General features: G+C 40.3%; 1 protein-coding gene across 8 annotated transcripts in view; it reads left to right on the top strand.

Moving 5' to 3' along the window:
- Sap47 (Synapse-associated protein 47kD) overlaps nt 1-13,221 on the top strand; it is a 32,423-nt gene that overhangs the window by 7,004 nt on the left and 12,198 nt on the right. For 7 of the 8 annotated variants that reach the window (XR_001339247.2, XM_023392694.2, XM_023392695.2 and 4 more), the window contains exons 3-5: nt 1,742-1,821; nt 4,312-4,433; nt 8,903-8,947. Coding sequence is in view for 7 of the 8 variants with exons in the window: in XM_023392694.2 (XP_023248462.2) it covers nt 1,742-1,821; nt 4,312-4,433; nt 8,903-8,947 (247 nt within the window). In the remaining variant the exon portion in view is untranslated. The remainder of the gene's footprint in view (nt 1-1,741; nt 1,822-4,311; nt 4,434-8,902; nt 8,948-13,221) is intronic. The other variant, XM_023392696.2, reaches the window with a different exon arrangement.

Below are 13,221 nucleotides of genomic sequence, written 5' to 3'. Positions count from 1 at the left end.
ACGTTGAGTGAGAAAAATAACGTTGATAAGTAGGTACTGCGTTGCCACGAAATTCATTTCAATTAAAATGTCGACAGGATATTTTTATTCTTTCGCTGCCATGGGAACTCGAGAATTAAAAAATATGGCATGTTGCGTGTGTAATTTCAAATTGCGTTTGGTATGAATGTTTGTGTAGCCAAAGTTATCAATTTTATATATACCCTCTTCTTATGTTTCAGCTTGAGTAAGTTTTTATACTTAATATTATATAAATTCTTGATTTATTAATATCTTACATTTCTTTTTTTTCTTCTGAACGTAGAAAATTTGTAGTTTTATTTGTTGACTTTTTTCTCATTTCATCGTACACATACGTATATATTTAGCTTTCTTAGAAATGTATTCGATTGAATTTTCTGTATTTTTCAATTGACATGAATTGTGATTATTTTTCTCAGATAAATTAAAAAAAAAAAAAAAAAACTGCTTACCTATAAGTATTTAACTTTGTGTTTCTGTTTGAAGAAAAAAAGCTTGAGATTTCTCGCTTCGTTACAGTAAAGTTTTGTCAACTCTCACAGATAAATTTATTTACGACAGTAAAAGTAAACTCGTATTTTTTGAATAAAATAATTATTTTTACGTTTTCGTGATACACATTTCATCTCATCGTACCCGAAGGTACTTATCACCAATAAATTTTTTTACACCACACACACCCCATCTCTTCAACGTTAATATATTCCAAAACAAAGTTTTTTTTTTTTCTTTTGTTGTTGTTGTGTGTACACATAATATATATAATTGCATGCACGTATAGATGTATGACAACTTTGCATCTACATAACTGTTCTCTCCGGTAGATGTTTATAATACTTCCAAAAGTGTTTCGTAACTTTACTGTTTCCTGCTTTTTACAAAAATAAAATCATTCGGGCCTTTGATCATTTTTTTTAAGGTAAATCGAAACTTCAATTTAACGTGTTTCATCTTAAATTTAAACACTGAGAAATAAAATAATCGACTAGAAAAAAAATTTATACATTCATCCTCTCGTAACTTAAAAAAGTAGACGTACGTAATTTCGTAGCGCGACATTTAAATTTAAATAATGTAGTTACAGTTAAGATGAAATTCCTCGGACCTCCAAGTACCTATACATGAAGTACTCAATTTTAAACTTCAACGCACGTGCTACGACTAATACGTACATCGTTAAAAACTTTTATTGCCCCTGCACATTGATACGCATACTCGCAAAAAAGTGCGATGTTGATTTCCTCGGGCACGTTTTCCATCACAAGTTTCGAAAAATAAATTACGATTTTTTTTTTTTTTTTCTCTAAATGTTAGCTTCAAGTACATAATTAACTTGTAATAACAATGAAAAATAACGCCGTACAAAATAATCTCATTGTATTTATCTGAGATTAGTTGTTGTGTGCTTTACAAAGCAAAGCCACACAAAAATAATCAAATTCTCAACGCATCATCAGTCGAATTAATACTATTATTTGATAAAAGTAAAGCGCACAAAACACATCATCATTATTATTATTATTTAGAATAGTATATAAAAGCACATGCATATGTAAACAAGATGTGCATGCGCGTGTGTGTTCAAATCTCGTTTAAAATACACACACACACACACGCTTATGCACACGCAACGAATGGGCAATTGGCGATTCCATATGCCCAGAGGAAAAAACAAAACTTCGACTGCTCATTGTGGCTTGTGTTTCATTGATGGTTTCAGCGCGACCGGCGGCGCTGACAGCGGACCTGGAAGTCTCGGCGGCACACCGACCGAGGAAGGACAGCAGCCCTTCGGTGCTGGTAGGTTGTCTTTGTATTATTTTTTATTTTATTTTATTTTTTTTTTTTCCAACCACACGATGTACACTTTCCTTTTTGTCTTCGCACTTGAGCTTTGCTCGAATGCCTTGTCTCGCTGTTGTTCTTCTTTTCAACTGCTTGGGGCTACGTACGAGACCTGAATGTTTTAGATTTTAGAGAAACGAGGGGCTAAAGTGTCGTTGGGTATACAACGATTGTACGTGAACGTGAATCTGGGTGATACGTTTTTTTTTTTTTTTTTTTTTTTTGAGCTCTTTGTGCTGCAGTGGAAAAAAACGTGAAAATTTTTCAGTTCTAGATTTACGGACTGCTGAGTAAAAGCATTACATACTTAAGAAAAAAAATTTTCATTCGTTGGACTTTGTAACAAAAATAGAGCCTTTGTTTATTTTATACTGGCGCTATTTGGGAAAGGTGTTGAAAATTTTTAGTACGCTTTCATTGTTGACTTTTAGGTTGTTTTAAAAATACAGGCCTCATAATAATGGTATGGAAAAAAAGTTTGTTGTTGAGACATTCTAGATTAGTTGTAATTTCAAACAGTTCAATGAAATTAAGTCACGCCCTTTTAAAATAGTTTGCACGCTATTTTTACTTTTCTACGATTTGTAATTTTTTTTGTTTGAATTAAAGTTTTCTTCGTCACACTTAAAATAGTATTAACACCACTAAAGTATAATATTTTAGTAACACAAGTAATTTGATTAATTATAAATTGTGCATCGTTGAGATTAATCGTAAGCGAATGAATGACCAAAATTATTAGCATACACTTAACGTATTATGTATCGTGCACTTTATCTGCTGCTTAGAATTTTCTTACTTTATCCTTTTTGCGATATGTGATGAAAAATTTTGTCAATACTACCAATTTTATTTACGATATGCAAAATAGCACCAAAACTTTTTTAAGTATTTTACTTAAAAATTCTTGTATCATGTCTATTTTTTCGTAAAATTTTTTTTGCTTCGTTATAATAAACCTTGATTTTGCTTGTAAGTGCCGCGTAAACTAAATTTTCTTGATCTGAGTCTTTAAATATTTAATGTACTTACTTCTCGATTGAATTAGCAAAGTGACTCTAATTAAATAAGGATTACTAAAATTTTACGTAACTTTTTTTTACGTTTAAGTAAATTTAGCGACTTTCGACCTCTATTTTGCTTGATTTAATTATTTAGATTCAGTTTGAAACGTTTATTTTATTACTTAATTTACTATAGTTTAGAGATATTTCAGAGAATTTGGATGTTAAATTTAGTATTTTTTTTTCCTCTCTTCATAAATTTGTACGTTTTTATTTTTTTATTGATCCAAATAACTATTAATCCATTTAAGTTTTGATCCTTACAGGAATTCAGAGCTTATGATTAAAAATTTTCATTTAAAAGGTATGTCTGTAGGATAGTAGCTATTTAAATTAAAAAAAAAAAGTTTTACGGTGAATCTACGCACATAATACAATTCAAATCAATGAATTTTTTTTTAATTTTTTAAACTTTAACCATTAGTTATTCACATTTTTGAATGACCACGTCTACGAATTTACTTTGGCCCTTTGTCCACAAATCGACTAGTTCTTACATAGTGGGTATACTCGGTACCCACTTGAAATTCCTCTTTTACGGGATTGCCGCTACATTTGGTCCAAATCACCTCTTTCTTTGGAAACCAACAATACTGCTCGTTCTTTTCCTTTTTTTTTTTTTTTTTTTTTTTTTGTGAAAAGAACTTTAAGAAATCCTTGGTTGCTCTACAATTTTCCCTCATCTCGTTTGAAACGTGCTTTTCTCGAGCAACTCAAAAGGTCTTTAGGAATTTCTTTGTAAAAAAAAAGTTCCATACTATATCTGTTAAAGTTAAGTCGAAGGGAAAATTTTATGAGAGAGCCAATGTAAATGTAAATATTGTACTTTTAAAGCGCTACACATGAATTTACATGTCAAAAAAATTGCGTATAAAATTTATTTCAGATGGATTTGGTGTACTTAGTAAAATTTCACTCCAATGCACTGTTATTTTAATACATTTTTTTCGCCAGTAATTATTTATTTTCGCGAAAAGAGTACATTTAAAAGTACTCGAAGGCATAAAATTTTATGTTTCCCAACAAGAATATTACCCTCATTATATTGTTGTAAGTAAAAAAAAAAAAAAAAAAAAAAATTGTATTTGCTTTTCTCACTTTTCATCACACGAATAAATGCACTCTACACTCACGTGAAAAACCATTTCGTCCAAAACCATAGAAATATTCACCATTTCAAATAATTATAAAACAACCACGTTGTAATACACTTCATCCGCACAGTTATCGTTTCGAGCAAACGAATGAAATCAATGAAAATTAGGCATTTTACTAAGAGTACTAGCAAAAAGAGGGGCAGGGGGGTGGGGGACGACAACACACGTAAACGCATAGTCAAACGGAATGATCTCGATGTTTTCGTCCGCGTTTTCTTTTGCAGTGTCGACAAAGGCCCTGGCCGGCGCCAAGAGCCTGGGCGGCTTCCTCTACAGCGCGGTAAACAAGGCCGGGAAATCCGTCGCCGAGGCTGGCGCTAAAATCAAGAAGACCGTCGAAGAAAACGTGAGTTTCGCCTCTTTCACTGTATACATGTACACACATATATATATATTACCAAGCCTTGAGTGACTTTTCCTTCGAAAGGATTTTTCTTTTCGAGATAAAGACTCCGTCGTGCAAATAGCCCGCGGACCGAACGCTGGAAGGGGGGGAACGCACCGAACGAAAGCTATAGGAAAAGCTGATCGAGCCGACGGCCCGTAAAATAATTATCCCACGACGAGCGGACGGGCTTTAATTTTTCCAGAGACCGGATTGCAACCAAATCGATTATGACGTTCCATCGCACCCCCTCCTCCCCCCTACCTGTTTTTCCATCAAAATTCAATTTCCACTCGGAGAGGGAAGAAAAAAAACGAACTTCCATTTCCACCTCCAAAGAGGAAAGCATGTACAGGTAGGCGCGAAGAGTAAATGTAAAGAGCGCGCGCAAAGTCAAAACGCGGGAGGGAAAGAAAAAAAAAAAGAGCTACCGAATCTCGCGAGTTGGGGTCTTCGAGGAGCGGAGAGAAAATCGATGGAGCTTCGGCAGTGGGTGTAACGCACAAAGCGAGAAAGAAAAATAAAGGGAGAGCTCTGATTTCTTTTATTTCTCCCTATCCCCGGGGCTCACTGCTCTCTCTCTCTCTCTCTTTGCTGTGTACCGATTCTCGTCGGAAGGGTCTGCCCGAGCTGAGATAACTCGGCGTCCTCCTCCGCACGGATGAGAGACGATCGCCTCCTTTTTTTTTTCCTTCTTTTGTTGCTGGTATACTTGTTGTTGCCGAACAGGGCCAGTTAAATGGGTTTAATGGCCGCTGATATTCCTCTCTTTTTTTCTATAGGTACATACACGTATAGAAGGAAAGATCGATGATGCTTCCTTTCGTGCCTGTTTGTGCACGATGACGCGCCCTGTACGTATACACGTACATCTTTTATCGACGGGGATTTCTCAGGTTTCACGTATTCCGATGAATCTCGAACCCTCGAGTCTTTCCACGCGTTTACCAACATCAATGCATATATCGTCGAAGCCATTTATTCATACGTACGAAAACACCGATCTCCAGGACACTCTCGTCCCAATCTGCATGCCACCTCCCCCTTTTCCTACTCTTTGTGGCGTACGTGTAGCGTTTGCGTCGAGCGTTCCGCAGAGGAGGGGAGAGAGGAAAACGCTTGGCTCGCTACGAATTAAATCAAAGTGGGAGCCGATCGATCCCTCCGACGTTGTTGTTGCTTTCGTTTGATGGATTTTTCGCGCAAGCGAGGAAAAAATAAAAAGCATCGGTCACTCTTACGTTTTCAAACGCCATCCGTGGCTTTTCACGTACAAAGTGACACGTAAAAAAATGAACTCGAATCTCAAGGGGCTGGTGGGAACGGCAGTATTTTTTTTCCTTCTAAATTTAGGACGGCAAAAATGTCATCGCGTGCGCCGCACACTCGTGTGCCATTACAATAGCGATCATCGAGTGTGCAAAGCGTGTTCGAACGTGCTCTCTAAAGAAAATCACGGCCGCGCGTGCCAAGTTTAGATATTCATCTGGTAATCGACTTCACGCTTATTCGCCACTTTTTTCCCCACCTGTGCTATTGTGATTTTCGAGCCGAACGAACGAATAACGTTTTAGACGATCTACGGTGTATACGATTGATTTCATGCGGGTCACGCGAAACTTTATGTACAACATATCCATTGGAAACAACAGTAACTTGTAAAATGACATTCTTCACCCTCTGAAAAAAAAAAAAAAAAAAAAAAAAAAATAGGACCAAACGAACGAGGCCGGCCATTGTTCTCCGAGCCTCATCAATTATACGGGCACCCACGCAAACGGGCTCTACTTTTGTATAATATCGTACTCTTGGCTCTAAAGAGACACTCCAAACACGCCCGAAATATCCTGTTGACCATCTACTTATTCACTTGGTAGAGTAAGAACGAGCGTGGCATATAAATACACAATCTTCGATTGATCGCAGCACATGATTTGAAACGAAATGTAAGTAAAGTGAGATAAAATATAAGTAAGTGGTCGAAATGAATAAACCCGCCCCTCTCGAGTAGTCGTCGATACGTAAGGTATAACACCCAAGTCGCTCGAGGTAGACCACAAAGGGCGAAACGAAAGACCTTGCATCTTCCGGTCGGCCTGTCACGCAGAAGAAGAAAAAAGAAGGGGAAAAAAAGAGGCTGCTGGCGTTTGTATACACGTAGGTGATGCCAAGCGGTAAAAAAAAAGAAGGCCAGATCCGTGCGGTGTGTACTTGGTGTGCTTGTAACGCGCGTACAACAAAGACGGTGGGGGTGAGATCGAGGTCTAGTTCATCGTCCACCAACGACCACCACAGCGATGCTTACCCCCACTCGTATCTGGTTTTCGCGTACGTGCATATATACGTATTTGAAGAAAGTGGGTGGGTGGGGGGGGGCGCAGAAACTCTTCCCACCGAAGAATAGGGACGGCGCGTGTATTGATCCGCTGGCGCAGCAACTCTGCTCGCTACACCGGCTCTCCGACCCCCCCCCCGTTCCCTTTGCTTTTCTCACTGGCGCGCACACACCGTCCCCTTTGACGATAATTTTTGCCCTCACGATTTTTCACTCCCAATTTTACCGATTTTTCAAAGACCACTCATCCCCCCGCGCTCCGCTTTTCGAAGTAAGTGTCATATTATGCACGGCTGCATGCCGTAAAAACCATCGTAAACGATTCAATCCGGTTAAACGCTCTCGCGATTTATTTGCTCGGTCGTACTTTTCTCTCTCTCTCTCGATCGACGATTTATCGGCCAATCAAGTAGCACGGCGTGCCCTGGATTTTCACTCGTTCACCGAGGCGATGTTGTCCATTTATTCAGATGTCATGACGAACAGCCGTCCGAAGCCCAAAAGGATACATCCGAGGGATATGCGTTACCACGTATACCACGCCATCCTGGGAGTTCGACATACATATGTTACTGCTCGTATGTATGTATAAAAAGCTGTTTTTTTTGTTTTTTGTTTTTTTTTTTTTGCTCTTGTACTATTGGCAGTGGGATCGATCTTTCCGAAAGCTTTAGCGTTGGCAGGGTGATGCCTCCGGGGCACGCACTTGTTTCCGTCGTCCCGTGTTTTTTGGTAGGAAAAATAGTCAAACTCGAGAGAAAGAAAAATCAAGAGGAGAAGGGGGAGGAGGTTCGAGCGATCGAGAGCACTTTGAACCCCTGACCTTTCAAGGACGATCATCGGAGACACGTGTGAGTTACATCCGTGACGCTCGTGTACGTGGAAACTAATCACCCGAAGGGATATACCCCCCGGAGGAATATATACCGCGAGACGTTGCAGTCGGTGCTTGTCATTCTTCCCGGGAAAAATTCAGATTACCCAATTAACTGCTCGCCTTTCGAGTTGTCATCCCACAGGCATTCGCACACCCACGATGGAATTTCCAAAAGAGTGCGGTCATCGGTAGGTATACGTGTATTGACGCGCACTTGGGATTTTCTCGTACATCTCTACTTCTGATGTGCTCTTACGCGAAAATCCCTAATTGAATCGTACGACTGAATTGCCCGCGTGTAAGTGAAAAAAAAAAAAACAAAAACTTTTTCTTTTCACCCAACTGCAACGGACGATTCTTATCAAAGGCAAAATGGCTCGGTGGTATTCGAATGGCCAATCGCGAAAGGAAGAAAGACATCTGCATCGTAAATCCAATTGCCCCTCGTTGGGGTAGGGGAGGAGAAAACGTGCGTACTTCCACGTGCAGGCCAAAAGCTTCTTTCTCTGCTAGCCCACTTTTGCGACGCCTATAGATCGAATTAACTGTTTTACGGAGAGGGGCCGTATCCTCGAGCGCGTGCAGGCAGCCGGTGGTTGGTGCCAGAATCGATAGCGACTCCTCTCTACCCATCCTTTCCTTCCTTCCCCCCCACCCCAGTTCCTTACCCGGCCTCTGTCACATTATACTAGCTCGCTCGTGGACTCGTTCGTTTTGTAGGTGTGTGTGTGTGTGGCTGTTGTTAAGCTCGGACATTCGTTATACGCGTGCGAGCACAACTGTAGACCAAGGAGGAAGAGGATCCGAATTTACATTCTGTCCATGGGAGACTTTGCCCTCGGCTGTCTCACAAAATGCCGCTTTTCGTCTATGGATGCACATATTTTATCGGCCATAAAGGAATTTTTTTTTTTTTACTCACTGCCCACACGTACCCACACACTGTACCATCGCTGGTGGTTGAAATACTTTTTTTTTTTCTTTTTTTTTTTTTTTTTGCGACTAAGGCGTGGGTAAGTAAGGGTTCATGTACGAAGGTGCGTCTGACCGAATCTTGATTTATCTACTTGGACGTGTACAACAATAAGCAGCTTCGAAAATGACGCGTCTGAACTATACTCTTTTCTTTTCTATTTCATGGCTCCTGCAACACAACAACAACAACAACAACAACAACACACATAACAACGACAACAATAACAATAATTGAAATAAAAGAAACAACCGGCTCTCGATGCGATGTCGCAGGTGGTGAACAATCAGGTAAATCGACGCTCTGGAACTAACTTCTCTCTCTTTCCTTTTTTTCCCCTTTTTGTGCTTAATACATAAAAATACATACATAGATATGCAGCGCGTAGAGTAGCTCTTGGCGCTTTCGCTTCGACATCAGCAGCATTGCTAGTGGCATACACGTACCCTCACAGAGAACGATGGATTCTTTTTTTTTTTCCCCCCCCGTCTGGAAGAGGTAGAGGCTTTTTTAGCGACCCCCCGCTGTATAGGTGTAAGTACTCGTGTACGTGTCCCTCGCGAGCGACCGTTTTTCTTTTATTTTATTTTTTTCCTTTCTGAGCTCTTCTTCTTCCTCCTCCTTTCTTCTTTTTCACTCTCGTCGTTGTATATTTTCCCCCTGCCTCCCGGCCTTGCTCTCGTCTCCCGAGGGCGCACGTGGGCTCGTTTTCTTCCTCGACTCACAATCGACCGACGAACTAGCCGGCAAAAGCACCAGATGATTTTCAGTGACTAACGAATTGCTCTCGTATATGAATTACCGTTCAAGAGACCTTTATACTTACAGAGAACCGAGGAGATGATGTGGTGGTACATGGTGACCTTGAAAAAAAACAATGATCTCATTGTCTCCGCAACAGTTTGTTCAAAGGCATTTTTTGTGATCTGCTGTTGGAAATATCGAATTAAACCTGCGGAATGCATTACCGCCCCGTGTGAAATATTCATCCGGTTGTTGGCAGTACCGCAAAAAAAAAAAAAAAAAAAAAAAAATGTTTCATTCCATTATGCTCCGTTCACAAAGAGGAAGAGCTTTATGCAGCGAAATAATGTACGTCTCGCCACTCGGGGCCATTGAGAAAACCCCGATGAATCGAGCCCCTCCGTATACACGCACACACTTGGCGCTGAGCTCCATGAGTATAACGGGAAGTGCATGGAATGTTTTTTTTTTTTGTTTTTTGTTTCTCTCGCGACTGAATGTCAAACATGTTTCCTTCATCTCCCCGCCCCACCGGTATATTTCATTTCGATTGAAAAGCACACATTACCAGCCCAATGAAGAGGATCTTTTTGATGAACAGACACGTTTTTTCCATCTCTACTCTACACTCGAAAAAAGCGTACAGGCACTCATTTTATGAACAATCAATCGGCACTCGAACGGAAACAAAAAAACGCAGCATGTACTCGCACTCGGGCAATCTTAACAAAACGACCGATCGACTGGAAAAAAAAAACAAAAAAAAACAATTTTTCTTTTGTTTCCCCTTGGTGGTTCGATTTTAGCTTCGAATGCACGCTGTCGACCTTAATTTCGTTGATTCGCGCGCGTCAACTGCTATTGCCCGCTTGGGATGTACATAACGCGTACACCTGGAAAACTCGTTCGCTACTCCTTTTTTACGAAATAATCTCGACATCCAAAAAAAAAAGGATCAGCAAACAAGTAGCCGACGAGCGAGGCGGAATATTCACAAAACACGAGCATACAATGTATACACGGCAACCCCAAGGGAGGTGGAAAGTTTCGTACTCGCTTCGGGGCGTTTTAAGTGGACTAAATCGTTCTGCCCTGTGGCCAATGTACAATCAACAGCGTGTCTCTGCACCTCCTCCCTTTCATTTGCTCATCGATACGTACATGCCACAATGTGCTTCGTGTGCGAGGGGCTGAAAAAAAAAAAAAAAAAAAAAAACGATAAAGAACGATAGCTATTTCGCAAGCTGGACGTCATATCTTTCCTTCCCGAGAGCTGCGCGTATATATACCCCAAGTACACATGTCAAGATATAGAGACACGTGTGCGCGCGCGCCAACCCGCACGTGAGCCGAAAAAGATCGCGAAACGACTACCTGGAATAAAATGATGCTCCAAACGTGTTACATCCTGGCAGTAATAATCGCTCTCTCCCCTTGCGTGGATCGATGTCGCCCCCCTCGAAAGGGACAGTCGAGCCTCGAATGGTTAGCCGGCCAGCATTTTCATCATCAGGGAGATGGAAAAAAAAAAAAAAAGAAGCCCGCAGTCAATGACGTCACCGTGTCTGTTGAGCGGGGGGGGGAGCCCATGTAGGTCAGGACTGGCGGCTCGCTGCTCTTCTGACCTACATTCCCTCCGGCTCGCTCCACATCTTGGCTCCTGTGGGTGTCGCGCCGAGTATCCGCTTTCACCTGACGCTTTCATCTTTCATCTCGACCTTCTGTCGGTGGTGTGTTACACCTATTGGAGGTCACGCTTCCGTCCGGGGCTAATCGCCTCTGGTTTACCTTACTTTTTACATTTCAATGGCACAGAGGTACGAGTAGTATGGTGGACCTCGAGTACCTGCCACAACTTACAGGTAACTCGATCGAACTTTAGCCACTCCCATTGAATATTTATTTCACACCCATCAACTTATAGACTGCTATACAGCCAGAGAAGAGTAGTGGTTGAGCTCGGCATATTTTTCGCTCATCGTCGGCTGTAAGTAGTGCTTGTACGAGAAGCGTGGAAAAACTTTCCCCTGTGGATGCTACCATAAATTATCCTTCGTTTTATTAATCGTTAATCAGTTTCAAAGTTTCGCCCCGCTCCGCACTCTCATTACTTGCCGCCCATTAGCTTGATTGCGACTCGTGTGGTGTGGTATATCGGGTGTTGGTGGTACATGCATCGTAATGTACATTGTTGGTTAACTGTAACGGCGGTTTTGCGCCGTTGATATTTTTTTTTTTCTCAATATGATTAAAGCTATTCCATCCCATGAACATGCATGAAAACCAAATAGAAAGAAATGACGAAAAGGAGCGTAGTAGTTTATCCAAACTTTGCATATCTGAAACAAGAAAAAAAAAAAAAAAAAAAAAAAGTGTGTCTCTTTTCCGGAACAACGCGCAGAAACAATTTGACAATTGTAGCGGAGGCAGGTGCGTCCGTGCACGGAGAGTAAGTATATATATATACGTGCGGAGGGATCTAAAGGAGTCCCGCGAGAGCATCGCCTCCTCGTCGCGTTATTACTTTGCCAACTTATCCCCTGCGCCGCGGCTTTTACCGCGTGCACCCCCCCCCCGCTTATGTTTAAGTAGTTATAAACAAACTGGCTTTTGCCACCGAACGACAACTGTTTCTACAGCTGCGCCAACCTAATGAAATTGAATTTGCGGACGAGCGTTAATGGGAATGAGCTCTCTCTCTTTCTCTCTCACACTTACTCATTTGTTTCAACTGTGTACGGGTGTAGGGGAGCCGGAGATCCTCGGTGGATGCCTCCGACTCCTGAAAGGGGTGGAGTGCAGTTGAGAAAGAGCAAATTGACGGGGAATTGCAAGTTTGACTTGCAAATGCGTTTCCAGGCTAAAAGTTGGACTGATCCTTTTTTTTTCTTTTCTTTCTTTCTTTCTTTTCTTTGCCGTGTTGGGTTTTTTCAATTAAGGACTTTGTCGAGTAGACTGTTTTTATCTCTCTCTCTCTCTCTTCATGGTCGACTCTTTGATGGTAGAAGCTCGTTTGTTAATTACCGTACGACGATGTAACTTGAAAAGTGCAATTGATTTTTCAGCGGGGGTTTATTTTTTATTTTTAGAGAGCTCTCGTACACCTATACGCAATAATACATGTTATGATTTATTTCAAAGCACACACATACATCCTGCTATATGAACTAGCAGCTTTAAGGCGATATCAAAATAATTCGAAAGTTTTTTTTTTAGTTGTGTCTGACGATAATCGACTTATACTACTGGTTAAATTTAATCGAAAGATAATTGAAAAACTAAATTTCGCTGATATTCGATTAAAAATGTTTTCGAGATTCTTTAATTATATTTTAATGTCTGACTATAATCGATCCATACTACTAAATCAACCAGTTATTCCGATGTAATAAAAAGATGAATTAAAAATAAAACTTTGTTGATGCCTACTAGTTCAAAATATGTTGGTTTCAAAATATAATGCATCACCTCGGCTGACCATAATCGATCTATACTACTAAAACTGGCAAATAGGTGAAATGTAGCAAGAAGACGATGTATTTCGATATGTTTCAAAATATTTAAAAGATGTACATTTTATTTTATGTATGACCATAGTCAATACCTACTAATGGAACAGTCAAATAATTTACGTGCAGTCAGAATACAATAACATGAAAGTATGGTTTATTATATTCACTTTGGCATATGTTTGAAATTCTGATTGATACAATGTCTGACCATAGTCGATATATACTACTGAAAAAACTAACAGCTTCACTGCGATAGAAAAATAACCTATTATAAGTAATTACTTCAAAATATGTCAGTGATTCACATT

The sequence above is a fragment of the Copidosoma floridanum genome, unplaced genomic scaffold, assembly GCF_036245765.1.
Source record: "Copidosoma floridanum isolate Cflo_tuat_1 unplaced genomic scaffold, Cflo_Japanese_pri ptg000007l, whole genome shotgun sequence".
Lineage (NCBI taxonomy): Eukaryota > Metazoa > Arthropoda > Insecta > Hymenoptera > Encyrtidae > Copidosoma > Copidosoma floridanum.
The sequence above is the reverse complement of the archived record's forward strand: the minus strand, read 5'-3'. Positions and strand labels throughout refer to the sequence as shown.